A 12,626-nucleotide genomic window follows, 5' to 3' on the forward strand; every position below is an offset into this window, starting at 1 on the left:
ACAGTTAGTATATATATCGACATTTGTTTCCCAAAGATATTGCGGAAACTTTCACTCTATCTACTGTATATCATGACTCTTATCTGGAGGAAACTTGCTCCAGATAAAGGCCTCCTCAACTCTGTGAAACCGAGCCCATATGTAAACTATTTGTGACGTGTTTTTTCGAGTGCATGTTTCCTATATTCGCATTACATTTTGTATTTGTAACCTCTTCTGTTTCTCTCGTTGCTTTTAATGGTCTCTCTTTTATATTGTACATACTGTATCTTTAGATCCGTGCCTCATTCAGACTTTGGTGAATTTTCGGTGTTTAAACTTATCAGTGGATTAAAGTGATACCAGGCTTGTGTTGTGATGTCTGGATTCACACCACACACACACACACACACACACACATAGATAACGCACACTCTCTCTCTCTTTTTGGTGTTCAGGTCCTGGTAGCCAACACTAATACCATCATACTTTAAGCTTTTAATCTAACAACATTAAAACACACACACATACACATCCTCACTGACACTAATACTTGGATGATGGCTTTGTAAGAGGCTCAACCCTGGACTAAGTCTAGCCACCTGAGAGAGCACCACACACCCACGCACACACACAGTTTCTCTGGAATGCTAGCAATGTATCCAAACCACAGAAGTCTTGCAGAAAAAGCTCCTGTTTTTAGACTAACAAGCTGAACAATGGGTCTTGTCACAGTGCATGCATGCTCCACATACTAGTTTTAGTTTGGCATTTTGAAGGAAGAGGTCACACTAATAGACACAGAACACACGTACAAATGCAAATGTTCCCTAACCAACTTCTTTTTTGGATTATCTTTTATCAGATTTCAGCCATTCAAAATCAACATTTCTAAATGATGTTAGGATCTGTGAAGGCATTGTGACACCAATTGTACGGCTGTTACTGACACTTTCAAATAAAATGGGCCTCTTTGAATATTACTGTGGCTTCCCCTTTAGACAAATCAATCACGGGCTGTGGAATCGGGAATGCACCACAACTTTTCACACTTTTCATAGAGCTCCTCACAGCACAAAACGTCTAAAAAAGTCTATAGAGGCCTGATACAGACATTGGCACACAATCTTAACTTAAAACCCAACTACAGACTGTATACAGGCTTATTTGAAGCTAGTTAGTGATTAGCTCGGAAGGGAACTCAACATCAGTGTAGTAGCTTTTTAACCGACTTGCAGAACCCTTTTTCATCATATGACGAGTCTTTTTTTAAAACAAACCAATAAAACACCTTGTTTCATTTGTGCAATCTAAGGTTATACATATTTTAAACTTGAATAATGTAACACGTTAAACCATGTGTCAGGAATTAGTATTTCTACTGCAGAAGTGAATCTAACAGACATGAAAATCGTGCTACATGTATCAGAATAGGCTGGCATGGTCATATGACATATGTCACAAGGTTTGATTAAGCATTCTGGGGATGTAATGCCTCTTGCACGCACACACACACACACACACACACAGGCCTGCATACCAGAATGACATGCTTTTAAATCCTCTAGTAGCTCAACATTTGTTTTACCACCTAATTTGGAGGTAACACATAAAGTACATGTGCATAACACTGCCATTAGTCAGTCAGTAGTAGTGCATCAGATTACAGGATTTACAGTGTAAACTTTTTTACATTTATATAAATAAAAAGCAGATTCCTCCTCCATTCATCATCCCTCCCTTCTTTGTGGTTCCCACAGCTGTTAGTGTATCTCTCAGGGTGATCAGTTGCCCCTGAGCCGAGGAGAATTGCTCTGTATGACAGCCAGTGTTGAAGTTCCTCAACCCATCAGTGTGACAAATACATGATTTTTTACGCATTTATAAGCGGACGTGCCATCTGGTGCAGAGCTCCGGAGAAGAAGCATTGAAACTAAAACCAGGAGGAGATGTTGAGGGCATGTCTGTCGCTTCTTCTTGCAGCTGGATTATGAGTGAGAAGTGAGTGAAGTCGACGTAAAAGAGCCAAAAAGAGCCGGAAATCAAAGTTTCATCTTCAAAATTGAAGCGTGGCCTATTGCGTAAAGAAGAGGCAGGTGAGTTGTGGGGATCAAAATCTCAATATATATTTTTTTCATTTTGCAACATGTCAAGCTAAGTCAGTAAGATATTTCTTGAGTTTTTCCATTTTCCTTTATGGAAATCGCATATTCCTGGCTGCCTTCTTACTTGCTTTTTTTTTTTTTTTTTTTTTTTCTTGTTTTGGGGTTAAATAGTTTTTTTTTTCCAATATTATATTTATTGTTTTTTGTTCATTTTGAAACAACAGAACAAACATTCACAATCGTCCCCAATAATAACATTCTCGGTACAAAGAAACTTAATAAACCTAATATTAATATAAAATAAGCCAGTACATGAAATACAGGAAAAACATATGTACAAAAAATAGATACAAGTAAAAAAATATATACACAAGTAAAAGAAATAAAATCTAAAAACAATAAAATCTATTTATATATACATACATATACTGTATACATATATACATACATACACATATACGCGTCTGCTTGCTTTCTTACTATGAAAATGTCATTGGATATTTATCAAGTCGTACTTGACACTGATCTGTCCTGTTTCTACCACTCATTCACCAATAAATGCTAATTATTCTCACTTTGTGCGCTTCATCCAGGGTTTTATTTTGAAACCTTTTACCGGATGCTCGTTTTATCTCATTGTGTGTGTCTTTCCTTGTCTTTCCTCCAGACGGGAGCCCTGTGGCCGACGGGACGATGGCGTTAACGGGTCTGCTGCTGCTGGAGCTGGCTCTGTGCGCCTGCTCCTTCGTCTGTGGGATCGTTACCGCTGCATCCATCACCATAGTCCAGGTGACTTTAACCACAAACTAATAATAAAACTATATTAATGCTTCTTCTAGCTCCATCTTCTTCCGGGTAGACGCACTTTTTCAGTGAGTGCGTCGCTGCTGGAAAGTTTGAAAGTTCACCAAAGAGACGAGAAATCACTTCAGAGGTTGTATTTGTATTTGTTGCCTAATTCTACAGTTAATAATTATCTTTTTGAGTCATTTGTGTTGTCTGTTCCAACATGAGCATCTTAGTAAACACTTTACTGGTCATTTTTACTGCTTTCAACATTTCAAGAATAATTTATTTTATAGGCCTACAGCATAATATCTTTCTACATATTATGTATCAGGGGGTGTAATTGTCAAAACCAGAGCAAAAAGAAAAAAAGAAGAAGACGCGCTTTCACTTTCATCTGATTTGCTGCCAACTGCGTGGACACATCTCTCTCTGAATGGGTTATTAGGTTAAAACATCACTATGTATTGTATTGTACAGTATCCTAGCCTATAGGGGGGACTACTTATTCTTTATCAAACACACTATAGAAACACTATTTCCACCAGCAGTGGCTGTATATCACTCATTCCTTTCCACTTCATTTCATTAGCTGTGCTCATTATACGCTGCTGGCTAAAGGCACTGTGAAAAACAACATTTATTTTGAGGCTTTAAACGCAACTTTCTCTTTTCTTTCACTCATCGGGAAAGCTGTGAAAGTGCGCGTGGATGTGCGTGCGCGCGCGGGTAATAACCGAGTCATGTGTCCAGATACTGTTCATCATCATGTGACCTGATGGTCCTCGTGCCCAATTATTCTCTTTATAGGAGTCAGATGCTGCAGTTTATGGGTTTATTTGGGTGTGTGTGTGTGTGTGTGTGTGTGTGTGTGTGTGTGTGTGTGTGTGTTTGTGTGTGTTCTCTGTTGTTGTTGCAATTCTAACAATATGAAAACAAAGTAAGAAAACTGAGACTGTTGAATGAAACAAAATAAAGAAAAAATCAAATGTCTTTGTGTCTCTTGTCTCTCAGGGTAACTTTGGAGGACGGTGTCTCCTTTATGGACTGGTCAGGTACAATGTGACAGCGGGCGTCATCGGGATCCAGTCATCCAGTGCCTCGTCTCTGTGCTATTTCGTGTCGGCCATATCAGTCCTGGTAGCAGTGGTGTGTTTCTCACTGTCTATGTACTGGGCTTACACGTTCTGCATCGACGGGGAGATCAGAAGGTAATGGCACATGTGTTTGTGTGTTTGTGTGTGTGTCATCATACTGGTTGTCAGTGCCATGTTAGATCAAACAAACCTTTTAAAGGGACTTTGTCTTTTGGTCTACTTTTGCTGTTTGCTCTGTTGGAATCCTTGACATCATCATTGTATTGTCCTCTGTTTAAACTGATACTGGCTCTATAATGGTACATGTTTATCGCGAGGGATCGCCTCGCTTCCCAGCATTGGACGCTTGATAGGCTGCCATTAGACACAAGGCTCCTGATTGGACGAACGCCTCCTCATGGGCTGCTGCTCCCAGCTTTCAAACCGGAACCAACATGGCAGCTCGTTTGGAAACTTTCTCCTCTTATATCACGAAAGTAGTTCATCGAAAAGTGTCTTCTGAAAACATTTTATGCGAGAATTAATCCATGCAGTTGCTGAATCTGTTTTTATTTTGGATAAATAACATTTAGTTTAAAAGTTTCTCGAGAGTTTCCAGAGGCGGCGAGTCGTGTCGGACGCCCCTGATTTGCATTAAGTAGCCTAGACCTCAATTTTATGCAAATGAGGAGCGGGTCAACGTGACGGTTCGTCTCTCAAATCGCGCCGCCACGCTACCAGAATGCATTACACGGCTGCTTACATAGACAATGAATTGAAGCGTGTAAAGGACGGAGGCTGTGGATGTGTACCATAATGGTACAGGCTACTTTATGCAAATCAGGGTGCAACTCGCCGCCTCTGGAACTCCCTAGAAAGTTTTAAACTAAACAAATCTGTCTTTATCTAAAATAAAGACAGATTCAGCAACTGCAACTGCAACTGAAAGCGTTCGTCCAATCAGGTGTCTAGTGGCAGCCCACCAAGCGTCCAATGCTGGGAAACGAGGTGATCCCTCTCGAGAAAAACGCCCCTGTGGACACGTACCATTATTCTGTAATCACCTTATTCAATACTTTACTATTTGGCAACCATGTGAAAGCTAACTTTACACAGCTTGAAGACAACTTTAATTCACTTGTTCAACTAGGATTTAACAGATATCAATGATTGAAGGCTACCTTTTAGATTGAAAGTATAAGATAAACTTTATTGATCGCACACAGGGATATCTAAGCTGATAAAAATTAAAAATTTGGCACTATGTTTCCACTCAAAATAGGGATGTGTAATCAATATGAAGTGTTAAAGCTGATACCAATATCCCATCCAGTATTTTCCCTCCCATTTCAGCCATCACAGGCATTCATATGTGAAAGAACTTTATTACAAATGAGCATGCAGCCCAGAACACTCAACCCAGACTTATTAAATTCTTTTGGGCGGATTAGCAGGATGGCTTTATTTGGTTTTACTGCGAGTTTCACAGATTGAATAGCTTCCCTGAAGCTGGTCTAACAGTACAGGCTGCAGAACTGGTGAGGAGAGGAAAAAAACATTTAGTAGAAATAAAAAACTGATCAAAAAGAGGACATAGGTCATAGGTATGTTATTGTAACACAGTCATATGTTACATACAGTAGTTTGACGTCATTTCCTCATTTGTCTAGCAGTTGAAATAACACTTTAATGTTCTTCTATTTCTCTTTTCCATGGCGTGCTCACGCTCTCTCTGTTTGTTCTGTCCTCCACAGGGAGCGCATGTGGATGAACCTGATTATAGTTGTGAGCGGCGTCTTCCTGTTCTTCCTGCTCATCACGGGGTGCATGTTGAAGATCGGACGCGACTCGCTCTGCAACTCGGTCATACAGAGCGTTCCCAACATCACCAGGTGGCACACACACACACACACACACACACCCTCCACACAATGCGACCAGACACATGCATGTACAGGCACGTCTACAGAAAACCAGAATCTCTCACAAACAAGTCAGAAATGAAACTCAAAACAACATTTTGAACCCAGTGAGCTTTACTGCATGTTTGCTTGCTCATTCATCATTATGATATTATTACACTTTCAGTTGTTCTTTCAATAAAAAACTCCACTTTTATTTCCCCTTGGCATATGAAAGCAGATACCAGTGGATAACTTACTGTATAACGTTTTAATCAAAGTGGATATGTTCAATGTTTTATGATGATTTTGAAGGAAGTTTGGCAGCTAAACTATCGCCTGTTAACACCTATTTGATAGGACACAAAATATGCGTTGAAACTTGATTATCTGTAACTTTCTAACTTGTCATCTCTTTCTGTCTCAAGATGTGAAGACGCCCAGGCTAGAAAATGGGCCAGTCCAATTAGAGGGGAGAGGTTCTACACCAGTCTATACAAAGCCGAGGTCAGTAGGCTTCATTCAGTTTCTTTTTTATTTCATGTCTAGAATGGATACAAACCTAGTTCTTGTAACTCCTTGCATTATGCTGACAAAGGGACCAACTAAATGAATGTACTAGCCAACACACCCATACATCTACTCTGATTGTAAACTAGGAAAATACATTTTACAAGATTTTTTTGCCCCACATTATGAGTAAAGGATCGAGCTCAAGCTGAAAACTCCAAATGTCCTTTTATTTATATATACAAAAGATTTACATAACACTCACGCTAGATAGTTAGTTGTAGGGATGCACCTATAGCGGATCGGATATCTGGCCGCCGCTGACTCAAATAGCTGGATCGGGTATCGTGACAATGGGGCCGATCTATCCAATTCAATTCTATGTTTATGTACTATATACATTATATACTGGAATTATAATTCCGGTTTTGACCAATTTATTGCTGCATTAAAATGGTTTACACTTGAATTGTAATTCTTGTTAATTTTGAAGATTTTTTTACCAAGTTGCTGGATTTATTATTTTAATAATAAATAACAATTCAGTAAATTTATATCTATGTATTTTATTTGTTACATTTTGTTTTACAAAGTTAGGAAAGCGATGTTTAAGTCAATAAAGCACTGGTACCGGGTTGGTACTCGGTACCCAGATATTGCTGTCGGTATCGGGACTGACAAAGTCGGATCGGTGCATCTCTAGTTAGTTGCTTAAAGAGGAACTAATGTGCTCATTTCAGGTGAATACTTGTATTTTGGGTTTCTACTAGAACATGTTTACATGCTTTAATGTTCAAAAAGCACTTTACTTTTCTCATACCGGCTGTGCTGCAGCTCCTCTTTTCACCCTCTGTCTGAAATGTTGTGTTTGAGCTTCTGCCCCGCCCTCCAGAAAAGCCCAGTACTTGGTGACATCACCACGTTACAGAAGAAAAGGCGGGACTTTAAGGAAGGCGTTTCAGGCAGTTCAGGAGCAGTGCTTCTGTGGGGGAGAGTAACTCCCTTTGGCGTGGACTTTGGACATACTAAAGGAAAGGGGAAAAGCACAAAAGCGTAATAGGTCCTCTTTAAAGTTGCAATACGGTCATGGTTCTTCAGTTTAGTGATTGGAAACTTGTCCTAACGTTCGCAGGAACAAGAGGTTTTAAAAGAAACGTGACCAGAAGGATTTTTTTTTACAAGATGTGTGAATATATTGTGAACGGCCGCTAAAGCTGCTTATGGAGAGCAATCAGTACTATTAACTCTTTAAATAGTTATAAAGAACCTTTAGTGCCTCAAAGTGCTCCCTTATATAGTGGCAGCTGCTATCATGTAGTCAATATCTATATATACATATATGTAGAGGGTCTGTCCATCACTAACTGTTGAGATCCAGATGAAAGAGCTTCACGTTCATGTCGTGTGTCGTGTGTCGCCTCCTCCCTGACTCTCCCTCTCAGACGGCGGTGTGGGTCAACTTCTTCTTCTGGCTCATCATCGGGATTCTGATGATTGTCCAGAGGCGTCAGAGTTTCGGGTCCAAGCTGATCGTAGGAGGCTACGGAGGGTACGGCGGGCCGGCCGGAGGGCTCTTCGGCGATCCCGGGGTGACGGCGGCGGAGACGGAGCCGTTTTTCAATCGTCCTGCAAGGCCACAGTGAGGACGGGTGTCACAGACGACTCACAAAAACACATACATTAGCACAGCATGATAATGTGGGAGTAGATGTGGAAAAAAGGGTAAATATACATTTAGTGCACGCTGCCCCTCAGGTATTCCAGTGAATACTAACCCCTCTTGTGAGATAACACATGAAACTAATCACAGTCATTTGTGATTACTGTACGTCTGTTTGCTTCAGGGTGTTGCGGCACGTAGATTCAATAGAAGCATTGCCCCTCGACGAGGATGGGATTCGAACCCACGCGTGCAGAGCACAATGGATTAGCAGTCCATCGCCTTAACCACTCGGCCACCTCGTCAGGCTTGTCTGGATCTCTAAAACCAACAACCCCGTAGAGCCGGTTTGAGTCTGTCTGACGCAGACTGACTGCATAAGCCAAAGATTGAACTGCTGATATGTGTGTTTACCCATTTACCCACATCTACTCATGTCTAATGTCTGACTACTGGATCACACAGAAATGTGGATTTGTTCATTCAGAAAGTGTTTCTGTTTACATAACAAGAACTGGGAGAATGTTTATTGCAGGCATTCATTTTTTTTTTATTTAATCAAATTTTGTATTTTTTAAAGTGACAGGCAGATGTGTCCTGTAGTATGTAAAACACGTTTTCACTCATTTAAAACATTATTAACTACACCGTTCTCAAAAGCTTAAAGTCACATTCTTTTTTTTTAACCCTTTGAGAATTTTGTATTTTGAGTTTTTGCCAACCAGTTTTGTTTCTGTAAGTTGTGTTTATTCTTTATTTATGATGAATCATTTCATTTGACATTGAGGCCAATAATATTGTGTCTTCTCTTCATTTTGTCTTAAAGTTGTGATTTTGCATTGTTCAGTCTCATCATGTGAACAAAACCACCGCTTAAAGAAACACTTGCTACAGCTCGAAACAACGGGAATAACATTATATTACATTATGCGACAAATAATTCATATGGGTTTTTTACTTTTAGGTATGACACATGTTTCTACATCAAATATCCAGTCTACTTTCACTCACAGGTGCTCATCAAATACTTCAATCTGAACCTGTGTTTTGGATATTGCTCCCTACAGTATGAGTTACTGTACCTAAAAAGGCTGCATGTCAACATATGAACCACTTGGTTTGTATTGATGCTACTTGATACATGGTGTGCTATTTTTTAAACCAATAAACCAAAGAGTTAAACCACAAATGTGTGTTCTGCTGATGTATCTGAGAGGGAATGGAGTCGCGGAAATAGATCTGCTGAAGTGTGTCTCCCTCTGCTGGTTGATTACAAGTACTCACTAGTACCAGAGATGCATTTGTATTGTCTGTGTTAAATGGAGTATAGTTTAATGATTACAAAGGTCATTTTTTTGTGAGTAACCTAACGGGAAAAAGTTGTATATTATACAATGAGTCATAATCTTACTATTGTGGCTATGAAGTGATGTAATGAGTGATCTCTACAGACCTGAAGCCTATAAACGTAATCTCTTGATATCCTTGTTATGCTCCTCCATTGCAATGAAACTGTGGTCCTTCGGCTAATTTTTTTAACTTTTTTCAAGTACAAATAAAACAAGAATAATATCTTTATTCTGCCATTCCATCCCAGTAATAAACAGCAGGGATTTAAGACTAAACAAGACATTTCTTCCCAAAAACTTATGTAGCATACTCACTTTTGCTATTCCCCTGTTTCTGCTGGAGCCTCACAAAACCAATAGGAGCCTAACAGTTTTGCAAAGTTTATTAATTTTGTCCGATTCACCTAACAGATCACTGCCTGGCTGTGATTTATATTATTTATTAGTATCCAATCAGTTTCACCACACCTGGTAAGATCGGTCTATATCGGCAAGCCCAAAAATACCTTCAGACTTTATAATTATATCAGTATTATTATTGTTCAAAATGCACATTATAAAATATGCATATCGTAAGTCAATCTGTGCACTGGTAGTGAATTAAGACATACTGTTGCTGCATACCCTAAAATGTAGAACCATTATTTGGCCATCAGACTCGAGAGATTTCTTATTTTGAAATTGAAAGGAGGTGTGACTGAATGCAGCTGCCTGCCAGACAGATGAAAAATAGACGGCTTACTCCTGCTATTACAACATGACTCCTACTTTCTTACCTTGACTGTCTAATCTGTGTGGATTACCTGACCTATCTTGAGCCCTGAGGTTGAAGATAACATTCACTGAAGAGGGAGAGAGGAGAGACGGGAGACGCATGGAGAACAGAGAGAGATAATAAAAGAATATAGGAGAAGACACAGCGGCACTTTGAAGGAAGAACTTCCCTGGTTCTGTAAGTCAATTTGCCACTTCCACCATTAAAGTAGAATGCAGACCTAGATTTATTGTCTGTTTCATATTTATATATGTATACTCACAGGAAGTCTGAAAAGGACGACTGTCTCACACTCGAGGATCACAAGAAACCCACGAAGCTTGTGATAAATCTGACTTTGGAGTGCATGGTAAGACTTTTTCACATCCTATCTGGCTGTTATATTGGGCTACTGATACATGTCTGAGAGAGAAAAAAATAAGAGTAGAGTGAAAAAATGACAGAGACCGATGGTAGGGTAGGGATGAAAGAGAAGCACAGACGAGAGCAGTGGCCACTGTAGACTGAGCTAAGCCGTGATAAGCCTCTTTAAGCTACTTCACTCTCTACAGATCAGATGTTCTGTTTAAAACCTGTTGATCTGTGCTGGACTTCTGACTGCCAGCTATTTATTCACTTCATCAGATTTTTTTTGGCAGGATAGCTGAAGTTTACTGCCAGATCAGACAGGACAAAATCTATAGAGAACAAGTCCTTACAGCTCAAAATTGAAGAGTATTTCAACTGGACAAACATCTGTTATCAAGCATCTGACTGCTCCTGTTTTGACCTCTGACCTCCACCCATCCTTCCGTCTCTATCTAGAACATGGCCGAAAGTCAGTGTGAGTCCGTGGCAGTGAGCGTGGAGTCCCTCCTGAACGACGCCAAGAGGATGCAGATGCAGTGCCGAGAGCGCAGCGAGCAGCTCTCCATGGCCACCATTCAGCTGAGGGTGGAGTCGGCCGCCCTGAGGGAGCAGTGCGAGTCCACCCAGCTCGACATGGCCCGAATCCGCCATCAGCTGGATGAGCTGATGGACACCAAAGCGGCATTCGAAGCCAGGGAGAGGCAGGCGCGTAAACTCAGCAAGCACCTGTGAGGAAATATTGAACTGTTATGCAGGTTACCATGGAAACCACTTGATTTGCACTCAGGAGAAGGGAGGAGAGATTAGAGATTTCTAAAAGAAAACAACTATATTTCTTATTTTGAGTGTTGGGAAAGAGAGTCAGAGAAAGGAATAAGATGTTATTTGAAACCAACACCAACTTAAAATGTGTACTTGCAAGTTAGCGACAACGTCTCCAGAATGTAGTTTAGGGTAGAATATTGTTTAGGATAGCAAATTGATACTCAGTACTTTAAACCAGCAGTTTGCACGTCACATGCAATCCATACAGAGGATAGTTCTGGCAGGTTTAATTAGAAAAAGGACAAATTAGGCAAATTAATTAAGACACACATTAAAATAAAAAAAAGATTAAAGTTTATGTTCTATATAATTATTGCTCCAAAAACACATTTATATAACAAACAAGTGTTCCTAAGGATGCAGTGAGATCTGTAGATTCATATTTAGATTTGGATTTGATCTCAGGCTGATTGGATAAAACTTTAGATCCCAGATGTGACTGTGAGAACAGATGTGTACAAATTGGCCGCCAAGGATCCCATGGTTGCTATGGTTATCTCAGCGGCATCATTTGAACATAAACAAGCCCTCAAACGGTCCAGAAAAGTTTGCTCTCAAGTCTTGTCTCAACAGTTTCTCAGATATTATCTCTTCAACTGAGGACGTTTTACATCCTGACGAGAACCAAAGACTCCCAGAGACTAACGACAGAGACACGACCAACTTCTATCACGGAAAATGGGAGATTTGAACACTTTCTATGTATTTTACCATGGACACAAAGGGCTCTGCCATGAACAGGCCCACACACCTGTAGAGCTGTGCAATATGGAAATATAGGCTATATAAAATGTAATTTACCACATATATAATATTATAGAATAAAACGGTGATTTGAAATATTATATTAATCCACAGTGCACATAGAAACAGCAGAATTACACACATTGTGTTGACATATAATAAATAAAGGTATAAATAAAGGTTTGTCTTATTGTGTTATTGTCTTATTGTTCCTGAATGTGACATTTTGATTAGGTAAATATACTGCAGTAAATATATTTCAGTAAGTATCATATTATTTCATAGAAATTCTTAAGAACCTGGCTAGTCATAATCACAGCTATTATCATAATATATATTGTATATTAGAGAGACTTTTCCTCCCTCAGAATCAGACTGAGAGTCAGTATGATTCAGCACTTGCCATATGTTGATTTGTCAGATAGGGAACTTAAATCCAACCCTTCAAGAAGTACACTATACTATTGATGTTGGGCTTAAACCCGAAGTGTGTGAAGGAGCGCTATAGCAGGTCCTTCCTTCCTGCAGCTGTCAGACTCCACAACCAGCACTGCTCACAGTAGACCAC

General features: G+C 39.8%; 2 protein-coding genes and 1 non-coding gene across 5 annotated transcripts in view; 2 read left to right on the forward strand and 1 right to left on the reverse strand.

The window, feature by feature from the left end:
• The window catches only part of LOC119481208 (serine/threonine-protein kinase pim-1-like), a 1,020,488-nt gene that overhangs the window by 996,120 nt on the left and 11,742 nt on the right, over positions 1-12,626 (forward strand). The window lies entirely within an intron of this gene.
• Positions 2,718-9,206, forward strand: tmem179ba (transmembrane protein 179Ba). The gene is made up of 5 exons (XM_037757979.1): positions 2,718-2,873; positions 3,885-4,081; positions 5,701-5,838; positions 6,276-6,354; positions 7,800-9,206. Exons 1-5 carry the CDS (start codon positions 2,778-2,780, stop codon positions 7,998-8,000), a joined length of 711 nt encoding a protein of 236 aa, XP_037613907.1. The 5' UTR covers positions 2,718-2,777; the 3' UTR covers positions 8,001-9,206.
• trnas-gcu lies at positions 8,241-8,322 on the reverse strand. Its single transcript has one exon. It is a non-coding gene; the product is annotated as a tRNA-Ser (tRNA).

This window comes from Sebastes umbrosus, chromosome 22 (assembly GCF_015220745.1).
Source record: "Sebastes umbrosus isolate fSebUmb1 chromosome 22, fSebUmb1.pri, whole genome shotgun sequence".
Lineage (NCBI taxonomy): Eukaryota > Metazoa > Chordata > Actinopteri > Perciformes > Sebastidae > Sebastes > Sebastes umbrosus.